Source organism: Citrus sinensis, chromosome 5 (genome assembly GCF_022201045.2).
Source record: "Citrus sinensis cultivar Valencia sweet orange chromosome 5, DVS_A1.0, whole genome shotgun sequence".
Lineage (NCBI taxonomy): Eukaryota > Viridiplantae > Streptophyta > Magnoliopsida > Sapindales > Rutaceae > Citrus > Citrus sinensis.
In genome coordinates, this window is record NC_068560.1 from 768,972 (window position 1) to 788,272 (window position 19,301).

The 19,301-nt window shown below is 34.5% G+C and overlaps 1 protein-coding gene and 1 long non-coding RNA gene across 24 annotated transcripts in view; one reads left to right on the forward strand and one right to left on the reverse strand.

The window, feature by feature from the left end:
- The window catches only part of LOC107174851 (putative disease resistance RPP13-like protein 1), a 102,561-nt gene extending 95,642 nt beyond the window's left edge, over nt 1-6,919 (reverse strand). For 3 of the 23 annotated variants that reach the window (XM_052441221.1, XM_052441231.1, XM_052441235.1), the window contains exon 1: nt 5,073-6,909. In XM_052441221.1, the coding sequence (XP_052297181.1) occupies nt 5,073-6,757 (1,685 nt within the window). In that variant the 5' untranslated portion in view covers nt 6,758-6,909. Of the gene's footprint in view, nt 1-2,808 lie in introns of all 23 variants that reach the window. The other 20 variants (XM_052441222.1, XM_052441234.1, XM_052441215.1 and 17 more) reach the window with 19 other exon arrangements.
- The window catches only part of LOC127902342 (uncharacterized), a 35,556-nt gene continuing 19,361 nt past the window's right edge, over nt 3,107-19,301 (forward strand). The window contains exon 1 of the long non-coding RNA XR_008054724.1: nt 3,107-3,242. This is a non-coding gene — a long non-coding RNA (uncharacterized LOC127902342). The remainder of the gene's footprint in view (nt 3,243-19,301) is intronic.

A 19,301-nucleotide genomic window follows, 5' to 3' on the forward strand; every position in this document is an offset into this window, starting at 1 on the left:
AGTCTTTTTCTTTGGCATATAGTATGCGTTTTGAGGGAAAAAAAATTATCCCACTCCTAATTCGTCCTCTTCTGCGATATTAATGTGTTAACACGAAGATTCATTGTAATTGCAACAATTTTGACGAATCCAAACGTTCAATAACTGTTAAATTGTATTTATAAATACTAATAGCGAAGGTACAGAAACGATTAATTCACGAAGTTGCTTAAAGTGCATTAAATTAGAGAGTATAAATAATTGTGTGATACAGTCCAGCCTTCATCTGCTTATAATTAGCAACCAAAAACCACTTTGCAACACCATTAAAAAAACATTTTAACATTATTGCTGAGGGAAGAGGCAGCTTAGGCTTATTAACTCGTATTATTAATGCTGATGACGCAGCTGGTAATCCTTTTGGTGAATATATTAAGGCAGCTGAAGCTTAAAATTAATTAAGCCCACTAAAGCTTAAAACTAATTCTTCTGGTGACGATACTTTGCTTAGTTCGCTTTTTGTTTTTAATTTTTTTGGGGCTAACGTTTTGCTTATTTTGCTTTTAAAATTCTATTCGCGTTGCTGTGGAATATTGTTTCTCCTTCGATTTTCTGTTTTTGTTGTTATCGGATTTGATGATGGTTTATATGTACGAAGATTATGTAATAAAGTGCTTTTGTAAAAATACTAAGGTAATATACATTACACATTTGTACTCAATAAGAAATCAATTCATTAATATAAGCATTAATACCCCTGGTTTATTGTTAATGAAAATTAAAAAAGAAAAAAAAAAGTCTTTTTCTTTGGCCTTTATTATGGATTTTAAGAGGAAAAAAATTTATCCCACTCCAATTCATGAAGATATTCTCTTTTCTGTCATAAAGATCCATTGCAGTTGGTGAATTCAAATATTCAGTAACTGATGAAATTGTATTTATAAATTCATACTAATAGCAATTGAAGATTATAATTAATTTTGTAATATGATCTAGCCCTCGTGTGTTTAATTAGCACTCAAAAACCACTTTACATAAATGAGGTTTCAACAGCTGAGAAAGAGATAGCCATTATACATTACACATTTGCACTTAATAAGAAATCAATTCATTAATATAGCCATTAATACGCCTGGTTTATTGTTAATGAAAATTAAAAGAGAAAAAAAAAGGTCTTTTTCTTTGGCCTTTATTATGCATTTTAAGAGGAAAAAAATTTATCCCACTCCAATTCATGAAGATATTCTCGTTTCTGTCATATTGATGTGTTAATATGAAGATCCATTGCAGTTGGTGAATTCAAATATTCAGTAACTGATGAAATGGTATTTATTTATAAATTCATACTAATAGCGATTGAAGATTATAATTAATTTTGTAATATGGTCAAGCCCTCGTGTGTTTAATTAGCACTCAAAAACCGCATTACAATAGGCATTAAAAGAACATTATAACGTCATTGCTGATGAGTTCTGGTGAAGATATTAAGTTAAGGCCACAAAAATCGAAATGTACGTAGCTTCGTTTGTTTTTTGTTTTTGATTTTTTTTGGGGGGCAAATGCTTGGCTTCGTTTGCTTTTTCGTTTTTGATATTTTATTGGCTTTATTGTGTGGCATGTTCTTGTTTTCTTTTGATTTTCTGTTTTGGTTGTTATGGGATTTGATGACGATGTACATGTACAAAGATTATGTAATAAAATGCTTTTGATAAATTGTGGAACAAAAGAAGAACACTAACGAACTAATTAATTACTAATAAGAACATTAACAATTTTTGCCGAAGTCTGATGAAGAGAAATATTACACATAAGTAACGGTACCGCGGAAGGAAAAAATAAAAGAAACTAAAGTTTATTTCAACAGCTAAGAATGAAATAGGCATAAGAAATTAACCCATCAATTAATTAATTAATACAGTCCCCTGCTACTAAATAATGCGAGCCCCTTACTGTACTTAACATTTTTCTTTTTAATAATTTAAAACAGTTTTCAACTGAGATTTGAATTTTAAAACTACATACACAAATACACCTGATTTTAAAGAAAAAAAATTTCTAATAATAAAATATTTTACATATATAACCATATGGCGAAAAAATAAATATAAGAAACTGAAGTTTCAACAACTGAGAATGAGATAGGCATAAGAAATTAATTCATTAATTAATTAATAGAGTCCTCCTTTGCTAAGCTAAATAATGCGAGCCCATTGTTCTTTTTATTTCGAAAACCCATTAATCACCAACACATAATACACGCCCAACTTTTTTTTTAAAAAAAACCTAATAATAAAATATTTCAGTCGTCCTCTGTTGAGTCGTCCTCTGTTGAGTCGTCATAAAAAACCCATTTACCAGCTATGACAGCAAGAGGAATATGGGTTAACAAGTCCCAATATTGTCCTCCATCCTTTCTGCACTTCTTTTCTATCAACGGACAATCCACGATTCTTAATTGCAAAAGTGAGGAAGGCAGGCCCTTCTCCGGAAAGTATTTGAGCTTGGGACAATGATAGAGACCCAAGTGAGTGAGGTTTTGAAGATCAACAATTGAAGAAGATAGGCGTTCCAGATTTGGAAAATTGTAAATCCACAGAGATGTTAGAGAGGCAGGAAGAGGAAGCGCGGTCCCTAATCTTTTGTCCTCTAGTGGAAATGACACCATGTCGTCATCGCATCCTATGATTTCAAGATGTCGCAGACAGGAGAATCTGTGAAATCCCCGGCCCCGCTCAATCATTGACTTCCAAATCTCCATATTACCCTCAATCCAAAGTGAATGAAGGTTGATGGGAAGGCCATCTTCTTCTTCAAGGCTTGGAAGCTCACCTCCTTTTCCTATTGTTAATTGTTGAAGAGAGGTCAGATTGTGCAATCCCTTGGGTAAGGCCTCTAGTCTCTTACAATCAAGTATCGTCAGCCTCGTGAGTTTCGCACAAGGGAATGCCCCTTGGGGAAAGGACACTAGATTTCCACAATACGCTATGCTAATCTCTTGAAGCTGGCGGAGATTATGTAAACCACTCGGTAAAATTTTCAGATTTCCACAATTAGAAATGTCGATTGTTTCAAGAGATGTGTTGTTGTCCAACCTTTCTGCTATTGACTCCAGCTTTGAACATCCGCGAACAGAAAGGGACTTAAGAGACGGAGGTAGATTGCCAACTTCAAGGGACTCAAGCGTGGCAGGTAACTCATTTTTTGAAAATATACATGTCAGTGATGGACAGCTGTTAATACGCAACTGCTCAAGAAGAGATGAGGTGTACCTTCTATTGCTGCTGCTGCTGCTACACTGGATGCCCTCTTCCACTGTCAAAGTCCTTATATTACTGCAATTGTTAATCACCAACTGCTTAAGGCTCGGTGGTAGCTGGACTCCAGCAATATATGTCAACGAATGGCAAAAGCAAATCTCCAAGATCTCGAGAGATGAATTGGTGTCGCACATCCATGCCTCTGGTAATGATTTCAGTGCATCACATTCCCTAATCTCAATTGTCTTCAACTTGGAAGGCAGAGCAACCTCAGGAAAGGAAACAAGGGAACTGCACTTGTAGATTTCTATCTCTCTCAAGGAACTGAGACTGAGAGATGATTGTGGCAGCTTCACAAGGCCTTCGCAATATCTCAATCTTAGATATTCGAGTCTGCATGACAACTCGCAGAGCTGCTGTTGTTGGCCTTTCTCTTCCTCCGCCACCAAGGATTGAAGTTTGGGACACCGTCTAATCGTCAGTCTTCTGAGAGAGCAAATGTCTTGCAGTAATTCGTTATGACTCTTCCATATATATGTCTGCTCTTTCATTTCATTTATCTTCAATTCTTCCAATTTTGGTAGTCGCGGCTTTAATGGCCCTGCGAGAAACACTTGATTTGATCTATCTCTACAAACCACTGAATTCTGTGAGCCGAGATGATCAGTTGCACTTCTCCACACAACCTTTTTACATCCACCACTCTGTAATTTGCAAAGAGCTGGAAGACTCGAAACTGAAACTGACAATTCTTCACATCCTTTAATAACAAGCTTCTCCAATGCAGGAAGGCGTTCTGGAAATGTTCCTTGCAGCTTAGAACATCTTAAAATGTGAAGCTCTCTCAATTTAGGAAACCGTTCAACTCCCTGACTGGATCCATGAGGAATCCAGTCTTCCCATCCTTGCATGTCTTCAAAATGAAGAGTCTCCAAGCATGGAAAAGGAATTGGAGTATCATTCCCATAGAACTCTGAACCCAACCTCTTTACACTAGTCATTCCACATACTGCAAGATGCTTTAGAGAGGGTAGTTGCCCGACTGACGGCAGGGTAGGACACATGCCACAATATTCAAATTTTAAGGTCACCAACTTTGAGAATGAGGAATCTCCGAACCAAGTTGGAAATTTTGCACCTCTATAGCCGCTGATACAAAATTGTTCCAAATTTTTATTGGGTTCTAGCATGTCAAGCACGTCCTTTTCAATTTCCGCCTCCCTTGAAGACGAGCCATCGGTACTGAGTGTCCATCGAAGCAATAATTCTCTAAGATTCTTCTTTCCATCCAATTGAGCCTCCTTTGCATCACCAACGTCTTTTACATTCTCCAATTTTGAAATGTTAAGTGTCCCATGAAGGTGCGTCAACAACTTTAGCTCTCGTAACCCGGAACCACTGCCTTTTCCCACAACAAAATTACACAACGTCTGAAGACTAGTCAACCTACCAATTCCTACTGGCATTTCCTCCAACGACTTCGTATTTGAATTCTTAAGATGATGCAATTTGGCGAGGTTTCCCATGTCTGCACACAACTTCTTCAGCCGATCACAATCTTCCAACAAAAGACTATGCAAATTGTAAAGCTTGTTGACTGATTCAGGCAGAGTTCTAATCTCAGTTGTAGACAGGTTAAGGTACCTTAAATACCTCAAATCACCAATTGAATCCGGCAGCTCAGGGATGCAGTATCCACGCAAAGAGAAGACCCTCAAGCGTCGGAGTTTGAGCAACTTAGGAAGAATGCTAGGAGCCAAGAAGCCAGGCGAACTTTTTGTCAACATTACTGGTAAAAAAGTTCTCAAATGCTGGATATCATACAAGTCCCCAAACCTTTTACCGCCATCAAAATATTCAGGAATGTATGATAGATGACGAAGATTTTCGGAAAAACTTTGCTGCTTGTAAATTTCTGAGGTATACTCCATTGTGAAGTATATCTCCCCCGCAGCCCAACGGGCAAGGTCATTGATAAGATCGTGCATCACAAATCGTGATGTATTGTTGCTTAATTGCTGGAAAAAAGATCTTGAACGTAGCTCTTGAAAGAACTTTCGACCTAGAACTTCGTTAGGATTCCCACTCTCTTTATGAACCAAGAAACCCGAAGCACTCCATAATAAAATTATCTCCTCCTCTTCAAATTCATAATCCTTCGGAAACAACGAGCAGTATGCAAAGCATTGTTTCAAAATTGGAGGAAGATAATAATAGCTCACTGCAAGAGCTGGTATAATGGGACATCTATCTTCTGGTAATTCCCATATCTTGCTACTGAGCACATCTTCCCACACACCTCTGTCATGTTCTCCACATAAAAGTCCTCCCAGTGTTTTTGCTGCCAAGGGAAAGCCATTGCATTTGATCACTATCTTCTTACCAATGTCCTCCAATGACTTGTGTGAACTGAAATCTCTTGTCCCCAAAGAGTGCTGAGCAAACACAGACAGACAATCCTCAGTTGACAAGTTTTTCAATTCATAAGCTTGATCCGGCCTCATGATTTTTGCAACCTGTTGATTGCGAGTAGTGACAACAATCTTACTTCCCTGTGCGCCAGCTTCAAACGGACGGCTCATGTCAACCCAGTCATTGTAATTCTCATTCCAAACGTCGTCTAAAACGAGCAAAAATTTCTTTTGAGATAACTTCTTCTTCAGCTCCTCTTGAAGCAAATTTAAATCACTGTCATCAATAGTCTGCTTGGTAATGGATCTTAGAATTTTTTTTGTTAGCCCCTTAACGTCGAAATCCTCAGAGACACAAGTCCATGCCTTGAGATCAAAATGATCCTGCACTCGCTTATCATTGTAGACAAGCTGAGCAAGAGTGGTTTTGCCCAGGCCGCCCATACCTATAATAGGAATAACAGAGAATCCACCATCGTTGCTTAAATCATCCCTCAACAGCAGTTCAACAACATCCTTCTTTTCTGTTTCCCTGCCATATACTTTGGCTTCAGTCACTAAAGAGGTTGTCTCCAGCCTTTGACTGGCTTTGTTGGACCCTCCAGCTGAACTTTCTTTCAAATCTAGCAAGTTTTTCTGTGTCACAATTTCTTGAAATCTGCTGTTGATCTCTTTGATTTTGGACATCAAGCCATAATCGAACTGAATCGATTGTGGAGTAAAAGTGGTGCAGCAAGCAGGAATGAGCTTCCGAAACTTACTTGTTCTGGCACGACTGCTACTGGGTTGATCATGAGCAGCAGCTGGTTCTCCATTTCCAAGCAGCAACATCCTCCGGAAAGCCTCAGTTTGAAACTCATCCAACAAGTCTTCAACATCATAAGCCAAGTTCTGAAGCTTGCCAAGCCACTTCTTCACAGACCGATTAGTTGTCTTCTTCTCCTCAGCATCATCAAGCACCGCCTTGATCATCTCCAACATATTCTCCCACTTCATTAGATAGTCTTGGATCTTCTCTTGGCGTGCAAAAAACAGAATCCCCTCTGAAGCTAACTTATTGACCAGCAAATCAACAGATGCCGTAAGGATTGCCTCTCCGATGATCGACATTTTTTTTCTTTTTTTTGGGCAAAGGAAGAAAGGAGCAGAATTATGGGTTATGGAAAGCAGAATGAGAATATTGAACGGGTGAGAAAATGGATAATTAAGCGGAATGAGTTTGTGATTGTGAAGGGTCTGGTACAGCAAGCTTAGTAGAAATCACGCGTTTGTACTTTATTGACCAATGACTAAATAATTTGGCAATGCACCCACCACCACCACTTGGTGAGCAAAATGAAAAAGTTTAATAAGTGGAGGGGTCCAGCAAAATACGACGTAAAATGTGGCAAGTCTCCCCACTTGTTGTTCGTTGCAGCTAAGAAAAGAAAAAACAGAGCCCACCACCCATTAATAATTTAGCAAATCACCAATCATCACAAAATTCCATTAGATATTCGTCGATCAAGTAGTTAATCCAGTGTCTGCTACGTAGAGCCTTCACTTTACAAATCTTCAACTCATAAACCAAGTTAAATCAAGACGTTTCTCTCTCTGTATATATATTTTTTAACTCCTAAAACGTTTCTTTTTAGAAATATTTTACTTTATTCATCTAATATGTTATCTAACAAATAGACACAGATGAAATCACTCTAAAGTGAAGATGAAAGGGGAAAAAAAAAACATTCAACCACCAATAATTTAGCAAGCTTCACTTTTATTCCACCAAAGTGTAAATAAAGCCAGCCCCCACCACCATCGATAATTTTGCAAGCTTCACACGCTTGTTGTCTTCTCCTTGACGAACTGGACGGGGTGGACCAAGAATCAATGAAAGAATTTTAAAAATAATAATAAAAGAAAAACATAAACATTTTGGACTCAGAGTAGAACCGTAATTAATGCTAAAATTTACTCCGCTAACGTTTTCAAAATATTGTTCTTTACAATTGTACAGCAAATAAGACTAAGTTTTGGACATTTTCGTATTCACTTACTTTCAAAAGCAGTATTTCGAAACATTTTACAGAATCAAGTAACAGTTATATAACGAGAAAAGTGCAAAGTTGTGTAATTCAGATCATTTTTTATTTGGGTCGCCAACTCGCCAATGAACCCATGATTGAATGAGTGTTTAGAAAGAAAATCAATAAAAAACAGTTTTTTTTTTGTCGTTGAAATATAGTAAGTGAGAAAGATTATTCTGTTTTTTTTGTTAATTAGGTTAGTAATTATGATTGAGTGACTCAGAACTATATTCTAGATTGAGAATCAATGGTTCTCCCACACTGAGAGGCTGTAAGTTTAAGATTGTCGTTTGCTATTTCATCAACAAGAGAACACTTGAATTTATTAAAAAGAGAAGGCCATAAAAGTTTTCTTTTATGAGAAATGTATCTGATCATTCCTTTTTACTTGAAAATTTCATATATAAAAACTCATTAATAAATGACAGAATATACATAAATTATTAATTCATTTGATAGTTGATTATCGAAGGACATGTGACCCATGGGAGCATGCAGACTATAAAATAATTCTTTTTTTTATTAAACAAAAAATCGGTGATGTTGAAAAGCAATATTAATTCGACTGATAATTGGGGTGAACATTCATAAAAAGAATGCCGTATGAAACTAAATTATTAATTCGTTTGACATGTGACCCACAATAAATAGTTAAATTTGGCGGCAACAATAATTACAAGACGAACTTAAAGCAGCGCATAGGTTTTTCTTAAAAATACATAAACAATTCGATATTTGAAATTCTAATATCTCAATAATATTGATCATGATTCAGTTACCAATTAGATCCACTTACAATTTCTTTTTTTCTTTTTTCTGGTTTCCAATCTTTACCTAAAGAAAATATTTAGTGATCCCTTTTATCAACTTGGTTTTATTGACTTTCTTCCAATCATAGAAGTGAAAAGAGAAACAGAGGCCAGCACCAATCAGTGTTACCAGATTCTGTAAAGGCAAAATCAGTGCCCAGCAAAAAGAAGCTATGTTTTCGTTATATGCTGCTTCCTATTTAGTACATGCATATAAAGATATACACGTGCACATGCAGTACATCTATCTAAAATTTAAAAAACGGAATTAGAAATACAGGATTAATGGTAGAAATACAACAGGAATAAAAGTGAAATAAGCAGAATGAGTTTGTGATTCTGTCTAGCAAGCCTAGAAATCAAGCAAAACCCACCATAAAAGCGAAAAGCAAAACGGAGCCCACCACAAATATAAAATCAGAGGAGCACAGAATTTAAAAAAAAAACAAAAGAAAAGAAAAAGCCAAGCCAAGAATCATATGCCTTTGCTTTACATATTAAATTAACATAAAAGCCAAGCGAGGAATCCTGCCTTTGCTTGATATTTGACAAGATTAATTGGACATTACACATTATTTCACAGAGAATAAAACTTGTATAGAACCAAACCCATCAAACCCTTTCTTTATCTTAAATGTCAGAAATATAATTAGCTTGGAATAAAGCTATACTCTTCTCCCTTTTCCATTGCTACAGGTTCATATAGGCATATCATATGGATTTTGTTTTATGCTAGGTAATTATTAATTTATATAATAATATATTTCCCTCAAAATATACTACTTGAATTTGAAATAATTTTTTAAAATAATTTAATATCACAATAATAGTCATGATTCAATTCGGTTTAGTTTAATTTTTTTAGAGAAAAAATTTGAGAAAATAGACAAATAATGAAGACGCAATTGAAGCACAACCAATAAACAGGGTAAAGTGAATTGCGTCCTGTCCTTGAGCACTCAATTCTCTTCAATCTCAAATTTATACGTACATTTTTGTAAATTCATGTCATATACTAGAGTCTTTTGGGTTCTGTTATATCAATTGTTTCGTGTTTATCTTGTTTTATTAATTTATGGAGCAAGATTGCTAGTAGCGATAAACCTGGAATAAAACGATTTATTTATTTTATATATATTTTGCGTTGTTATCAGCAAAAAATATGATGGGTTTCGTTTGTAACAACTAGCTAATTGCTTAATACATTTTTGTACTTCTCGTCGTGAAGTCACGAGGAACTTGTAAATAAGATCATAGACGTGGTACGATGTGACGTGATAAATTTAAATCAAATCTAAACTAAGATGGTTCATATATAGTTAAATCAAATCTAAACTAAGATGGTTCATATATAGTTACATACTGAATAAAGATATTTAAACATAAGCATTCAATTTTATGATATACCTAATAGTCATTGGCTTATAGTTATTAAAGGAACTGAATAGAAATAGACGAAGAAAGTGAAAAAGATGAATTAGCGCACATGATGATTTCTCAGATAAAAAGTTAAATTTATATTCTTTTTTTTAATAAGTGTGAGATGATTTACACCCTAAAATTTATTTTGAGCACTCATATTTTTATTACAAAAAACCCTATAATTCAATTTACTGGTATGGACAATTCAATAAAAGTAAATAGAACAATAATACTTTCGACACCATCAGGCTATAGCGCGCACGCACGCACCCACATAAAAATGATACAAATTTAAAAGCATATTTAACAAGTTGGCTATAGGCAACAATAATACTTTCGACACCATCAGGCTATAGCGCGCGCGCACCCACATAAAAGTGCTTAATACAGTGAAATTAACGTTCAGCTCACGAAGTCGCCATTATATTTATTGAAAAAGAGATTAGTACAAGACATTGAAAATTAATTGACATTGGATTAGTTGTTAATTATGATCTTGGTCTTTTAATTATCATCTAGCCAACACAGGTCCACTAGTTTCATTTGTGTCAATCACTGAAAAGTAGAGCTTGATTGAACAGCGCATATTACATCACATAAACTCACTCAATTTTCATTGCCATACGTGTAGCTCAAAAGTACATATTATATCAGTGAACATGGAACATTCAGCTAACCTACACTAATTAATACATACGACCATCAGTTAATAGTACCCAGCAACATCCATCCATTAGAGTGGAACTCCCAGTGATTTCGTACGTACAAAAGACAATATTTGACAATCACAAAAACAAAAACAATTTACTCCAATAAACAACATAACAAATACATGGTTGATATTGCAAGTTTTTTTTTTATGATTTTAGTTAAAACAGAAAGTATGAAGGACATATTTATATATAATAGAATGTTATATATAATGTTATCCTTGATAATTAGATAAAATAAGACTAATCTACCTAACTAATCCAATCATCATACTAATCCAATTTTCAATATTTAATTATGTCCAGTCACGCTAATTTAATAAAGAACACTGAACACTTGAATATTTATATATTCAACAACATTGGCCATGGTTGAAAAAGACCATAGCTGCATCTATGCTTTGTGTTGTAAATTAGGACATGATCATATAAATATTGATTGTTTCAAATTAGATTATACAAAGATGAAAAAATGCTAATCTAGAAAATTCAATCATAATAATTTGATTTCCATTATATTAATTATGTTCAATCAAGCTAGTTTAATAAAGAACACTCGAGCATTTATATATACTCAACTTATGAAATTTAATTACAAAACAATCTTTAACAAAGTCTGATGAAAAGATCATATTATAGGTACAAAGTTAGACTTCCCAATCAAGCAACTATCCATCAAATTGTGTGTTGTGTTACCGTTGAGCTCTTATGTTAATTACGGCCAGACCGCGCTTTGGCTAACAGTGAGACATATGCGGACATAAGATCTGCAAATGAGGTGCTGCGAACGAGCGATGTACTGTTTTTATGCGACATGCTATGTACTCTGTTTTTATGGTCTTTCTTTTTGTGGTTGTTGGACTAACTGTAATGTGAATTTCTATCTAATGAACATCCTAATCCTTTGAGTTATTTTGGGATTGTTGATTTATATATAATGTTTAGTATCCAAAATTCAGATGATGATAATCTTCGCAGTAGTTTTGTCAAGTTTTCTTTTGTGTTGGTTTTGGTATTTTAATTTTGTACGTACCTAATGTTAAGGTCAATAGGGACCTAATTTAAAAACTATTATAATTTTACATATATAGATACAAATTCATGTTTAAGAATCCTTTTAATCAACCATTCCAGTGTTTTATATTGAGTAATTGGTTCAATATTAATACAAACTATTTTAAGTAACATGTGGCAAATTCTAGTGAGCTCCAACTCCGACGATCGATTTATTTTTTTCTTTTTTTTAGGACAAAGAAAGAAACCAAATTACGAGCTTGTGAAAAGCAGAATGAGAAAAGTGAGTAAGCAGAGTTTGTGATTGTGTCTAGTAAGCCTAGAAATCAAGCAAAACCCACTATAAATATAAAATCAGAGGAGCACAGAAATTCTAAGGAAAAAAAAAAGGAAAAAGCCAAGCCAAGAATCATATGCCTTTGCTTTACATATTAAATTAAAATAAAAGCCAAGCCTGGAATCCTGCCTTTGCTTGATATTTGACAAGATTAATTGGACATTACACAGAGAATAAAACTTGTAAAGAACCAAACCCATCAAACCCTTTCTTTATCTTAAATGTCAGGAATATAATTAGCTTGGAATACAGTTATACTCTTCTCCTTTCTCCATTGGTACAGGTTAATCTCAACTGTTTGAAGAGAGTCTATCAATTCTTCTTAGCTAAGAATATAAAAAATGTATAAACTTAACAGCTAATGACATAATTAACATAACACAATTATTACACTAAATGAAAGAAAAGAATTTAACAAGCTTCCGCACAGTCTTGTTTCAGGCTGGACATTGGTGAATTGACCAAAAGATCAATAAAAGAATCTCAAAAAACCAAATGGAAATGGGACTAATTTTCAGATTTTTTCAAATTACACTTATTTACAAAAGCAATACAAAATGATTTCCTTTTCAAATTACACATATTTACTAATAGTGGTGATTAATTTATTTAGCTTGTCATAGTTTTCAATTAAGAATGAAGTTCAATCAATTTATTTGGGGGGGGCGGGGGGGGGCAAAGATATTTTTTATTTTTTTGGGGCAAAAAAAAACATAATTTTATTTTTTTTTCTTTTAGATTTTAATTCCTAGGATCTAATTTCACTATGTTTCGATTATTGATGTTGCTGAAGAGGGCAGTACAAGCTTGCTGAAAGTCATCAAATGCTTGCATCTCATCTCACAAATTGGGCAAATATCGGTTGGTTTCTCTACGGTTTGCCATCATGAATTGAAAGTGACAACAACCACCAACTTAAAAATAATTTCAAGTATCTTTTTTACTTGAAATCCTTGAAAAGAAAAATTAATCAGATTGAATTATACATATATGTTTGAGGGAAAGATAGGAAAGGTAATAGAGCGCCACGTGTCTGCCAATGGAATGATATCAGCACAATCGGAGGTACCCTGCATAATCCGAGGTGCCCGACATGACTTGAGGTACCCCGTATAAATAGAGGTACCCTGCACAATTAGAGGTATCCCACACAAATAGAGGTACCCCATACAAATAGAGGTACCCCATACAGATAGGGGTACCCTGTGTAATAGGGGTACCCTGCGTAATAGGGGGTACCCCATGTAATTCGAGGTACCAGGCAAAGCGGATGCAAGAGAATCCACCGAAAATACCCGCCATGAGAAACGTCTCCGCCTCCTAAAAGATATCATTTGATTTTTTCAGAATTAGGAATCAAAAGCGACGTGCTAAAAGGAGGGACAGCCGCCTGCTACCTCTGCCAAAAGTGAAGGACACTGTCCCAAGGACAGTGGTCCCTAGCCGCCTACCTGACAGCTACTGCAGAGGTACCCTGGACCACTCTCCAGCGCGCGCCACGTTTCCAAAAGATGAGATACGCCGCGAATATGCAAATAACGGCCCAAAAATAATTATAAAGAGGTAAAAGGACGTTAGCCAAAAAGGGTACGCCACGTGGCAGCTGAGGTACTCCATATATAAAGGTGCCTAGATTTCATTCTCCAGGATGCTCTCATTCGCCCAAAAATACTCACACTCCAAAAAAGAGGTTTTCTTCAACCTTAAACCCTAATTTACAGAGGGCTAGCTAGCTCTCTTTGCCATAAAAGCTTGAGTTTGCTAACTTGAGCGTCGGAGTGTGAACGCCGAGGTACCCCGGCTTCACCTCTAACCTCCATTTCACTGTTTTGCAGGCGTGAAGCTCATTTTGAAGGACACCTCTCTTGTTTCTGACCTTCCACCATTGTTACCACTCTCTCTCCCCTTCTCACCTCCCACGAATTTCAGATACACCGCACCGCGCACAACAAACCAGTGAGGTACCCCATCTCCCCTCAAAATAACAAATTTATTGTTCTAGATTGGTTTGGTTTTTCTTACCCCAAAATCAGTTGAAAACAATATACATAAATTCGATACCAGTTGAAAATGTGAGTATGATTAATTAATAAGAGAGAACAAGAATTGATCATGTCCCAAAACAGAGAAAACTAGATTGTGCAAACTTGCGTGCGCATATCATATGTTAATCTTAATATTTTGTTGCTGAAAATTAATTAATTAGTTCCACTACTCCCTTTCTTAATTTTGTGTTATGTACCCCATTGGCAACTTCTGAAATATGTTGCATATTTGTTAATTCAAAGAAATAGAACTTTTGTATCAATCAGACTTTACTTTATTAACATTCTTCATCATTATGATTAATGGCTTAGCAAATGTAGGAGGAGGGTCAGCCAAAATAAATAAAGTACTTTCTCATGCATTAACCTTTATTAAAAGGCCTTATTAATTGTTGCAGTTAAAAAAAAAATAAATCAAGTTAAAACAATTCCAACTCAAAATCAGTAGGGTGTAATTGGGTTGTTATAAATATTTCAAAATTTCAGTCTAATTTAATTGTGTATACACAAACTAATTTTAGTACTTCTTTCGTATTAATACTCATAAACTTCAACCTTATTTTATCTTGATGCACAATCTAACTTAACAAAAATAATATTCAAATTGTCACAAAATGTTTTTTTTCTTTAAAACAACATTGTACAGTAATTAATTTTTCTTCTTCTTTATTCCAAGATACAGCTCCGTACTCTATTTTTTTGTCGTTATTCAGCCGAGCCGTTAGATTTTACTTACGTTGATCTAACAGTTGGGATTTGTAAATGAATAACGAAGTGGCGTTTGGCTACCGTCTGAACCCACAACGTCTAGTTGGTTTTGTGATTTTTTACTATCTTCTCTGTAACGCTTGACTAGTTCTGGAATTGTCGACCGCTATCGACAGCAAATCTGAAGCATGCATTATTTTTGGGCATCGATTTTTCTTCTTTGAATCTGATATTCATTTCTTTTCTGTGGCAATAATATCATAAACTAATATTTCCTATTTTATTACGAAGGTTTAAAGTTCACCTTTCACACTAATGTCATTCAGTTCTTGAATTCTTGATAGGTTAAAGTTTTTGTGAAGCGCTAATCAAATATGTCATACATCAAAATGCAGGTCTTGCATTTCAATCGTTGAATACTGCCCCTTCTCTTACTAATTTTCAAATTCGTACTATCTTATAATTGGATCATCGATATTTTAAGCGCCAGACCTTAATAAAACTAAAATTGTCCTTAATATTAATAATATTAATCACTTATATAATATTGGCTTAAATTTTTTAGTAGATAATTAAATTAACTTTTACTAATTTACTAACAACCCCTTAAATTAATTATGTAGTTCGCGACCTATTTTCCTCATAAATAAGAGTAGATGATTAAAGCCTCCTTTAGTCGATGGGCCATAATCATTTGAAATTTGCGTTGCTTTTTCTATGTAGGACTAAGAGATGTACCTCAATTCTTTTGAACGCATGTAAAGTAAATTCATAAGCTTCGAAGAAGTAAATTAGTCAAACTAATCAAAACATCCATTAAGCTGGTCAGAGGATCAGACCGCTCTCTATCCACCCTTATCACCGCCTGGTCCAAACTCATTTTTCTTTGAAAATAGACAAATAATAAAGCCACTACAAGTTAAGCAGATCAAATAAACAGAGGAAATAGCTGATCAATTCTTTGTGCAATGGCCACAGCAACAACAAAAATATGTCTACATGACTACATTAATCCGACTGGCGTGGTACCATCGCCATGCAGCATTACAGCAACATTTGATCATCTATCAATTTTCATGATATGAGATTAGAAACATTGAGTTTATAATTTTATGTAATTTCATAGAAAAGATATAATTGATTTGAGTTAGTTTAACATATAAGGAAGGAGTAATGAGGAATGATATCGCTGTGGCATGTGCTGAGTAAAGATAGACAACAAATATTGATCATGTAATAGTGAAATATGTATTTATAGAAAAATATTTGGCAATAAAATGATGCTATAAGAATTTAATATTAGTTGCAAGAAAATAAATTGACAATTAAATTAATAGATATATATGCAATGCTTCGAGTTTATCTTATCAATTTGATAACCATTTTGTAACTACATATTAATTAGAAGTTCAATTAATTTTGACCAAAGACTCCAGAGAATGTGGAGAAGAGATTTGATTTTGGTATTAATAAAAATAGAAATGAAATAAGTCAAAAACAATTACAAGAACAACAATAAAAGCATATTTTATAAAAGCCACAAATACATAATATAAATTTGATTTTGAATTACGCAATTACTAATTTATATAGTAAGAGGGTCTTATAGAAAAATAGGAATTTTTTAAAAGAGATTTGTTAAAGGAAAAAGTTTAGTTTGGTCTAGTTCGTGAAGGCTCAAGTAATTGAATGCAATGCAAGTGAAAGAAACACAAACTTCTAATTTTTACGAAGTAATCGCTAAAATATTTGACAAGTTTGAGATTTTAAAAAGGCTGGGAAAATAGACCAATAATAAAGACCCTACAAGTTAGCATAACAAATAAACAGATGAAAACAGGGTAGATATTTACCATTATACATAGATATATAACGAATGTTGCGAATTTTTTATAATAGAGAACATAACTCATGGTTTAGCAATAATCATCGGCTCACTGGCCGTTAGTTCAGAACGACAATTCTTATTAGTCAAAGAATCAAAATGATTTTTAGTTGTTTATAAGTAGAGCACTAGATCAACAAATAATTGAAGACTTGCTTTTGCTATTGAACCATGGGATGGCAATTCGAAGACTAGAGCTTAAGTCTGCCATTCGAAGTAAGCAACTCAGCTGCCCAAAGACTGCCAAGCCACCAAGACAATGCGAAGATACGACATCAAGAATTACATACAGGCCATCTCATATTACATCTCTCCTCTGTTTTAAGAGAGATTTACGAACCCACGCACTAGGAGTAATTCATTAATCTATACAGTTCAGTACTCATTCCTCCTCTATTTCGAATCCAAACCATTTATTATGACGCAAGGTACATGGGTTAGCAGGTGCCGATATTGTCCTCCATCCTTTTGTATACGTTTCTTCTATCGGAACAATTTACAATTAAATAAATCATTCAAAATCTCCTTTAGTCGAACCCCCATTTATATGGTTTAATTAAATATCACAAAGTTGCCTAATACAGAGAAATTAACAAATTCAGCCCATGAGAGTGCCGTTTTAATGCAAGAAATTGAAAGTTAATTAACACTGGATTATGTTGGATTGTTACTTGTTAATTACGATGGGAATATAATCTTGGTCCTTTTATTATCATCTAGCCAACCCATGCGCAATAGCTTCATTTGTGTTTGTCACTAAAGAGTAAAGTTGCTTGATTGAACGGTATCATATGACAGAAACTCAAAACTCTATCATTGTCCGAGTATACCATGCCACATATGTAGCTCAAAGGTACAATAACATTGAACATTCAGCTAGCTAGCTCATACTAATTAATTTATAGGATTGTTAGTTCTTTATGATTAACTAAAAGTGAAAAAAAATTGACAATCACGAAAACAATAACAATTCACTCCCATAAATAACAAAATAAATGCATAGTCTATATTGCAAGTCTTTTTATGATTTTAATTAAAAGAGAAACTACGAAGGACATATTATATATAATTGAATGTTCTCCTTGATAATTAGACAAAATAACATCAATCTGGCTAGCTAATCTGATCATCATAATAATTCGATTTTCAATATTTAATTATGTCCAATCATGCTAATTTAATAAAGAACACTAAAAACTTGAGTATTTATATTTTCAACAACTTTGGCTAAGTTAAAAAAAAAATATTAGAGCTGCATTTATGCTTTCTGTTATTAAGTAGGCCATGAACATATTATGTTGCATTTGTTTGAAAATTATTGAAAAAAAATCTTAAAAGAGGTGTGTTGAATTGTGAGCCGGAAACTGAGTTGTACACGTTTCTGAGATGTCGGTTTACAGCCCTGATTGTGCATGCCCTGTCGGTTTCTGGATAAAACAAAAGAATATTGACATCTATGTATTGTCGTTTACTTCCTGTAAGTAAATCACATGTTCTTCACGTGATTTCACTTACTCTATACGGCACATTTGGCAGTCATTTTGGTCACTTACCGAAGCGCGAGTTAGTACTTGATTCAAGGTTGTTAACTGACCTTTACAAGGTGGGAAAATTCTGGGTTTGTTAATGTAGCTGGTGAGTGCGGGACCTTTCTATATTCTTCATGATCTGTATATATAGTCTTAGAGGCTATATTTGAGACATATGAAAAGCTTGTAACTTCTTGGTGATGGAGATAAGATTGCTACCTTGTTCTTCAGTGGATAAGATCGTCCAAGCCGAACCACTTAAATTGTGCCTCTGTTTTGCTTGTTTCTGTTCTTATTCTTGGGAGGTGTGTGATTTGCTAGCAATTAGAGAGTTTAGTGAGATCTTTCTGGTTTTAGGTTGAGTTTAATGGATCAAGAATCAACAAGATGTAATGAAAACAAAATGAGAGAATAATGCACACACATCACAGCAATGCTTCATTCATTTTGAATCTATATATACAAAATTTGTATCGGATGGTTTACGTTTGTTTAATCCAATGGCTATAACATGTGTACCATCAAAAGCTACAGTAGCCGTCTTTGTTTGTCCTCGTGGCATCCTTGATCTTATATTATCCTGGTGGTTCTTGAAAGTTCTTCTCATTCCCAAGTGCTGAGTTGCTTGCTGAGATGATGAATACTTGATGGTCCTTCCTTGAGACATTTGATGAGAAATGATGTAATCAATATAGATCTATTTTGAAAAATCAATATAAATCAATCCCCTTAGATTCTCTTTGTCTCGTAGCACAATGGGTGGTGATTTGATGAGAAATATTAGTATGCATGCATCCCCTGCATTCGTAAGAGCTGCTCGTCTTTTTCTTCTTTCTTTTGGGTACTTTTTTATTTTCATTCAGTCAAATTCAGTTGCAATCAGATATTAAGTATATTTGCCAGAATGGATGCAACAAAAATTCTATCTGATCTGTAGTTCATGAAAAGCGGCCGAATGCTTCCGGCAATTCAAGCAGATAGAAGCTTGGTTGATTGATTGCTCTTCATGTGAAATTCTACCTAATGGCTATACTTTTAATGGTTTAAATTCTTCTTTTTTTCTTTTAATTGTTGATTTATACTGTCTTGTTTGCAAATTAAATTCGAAATTTCGGATGATGATAAT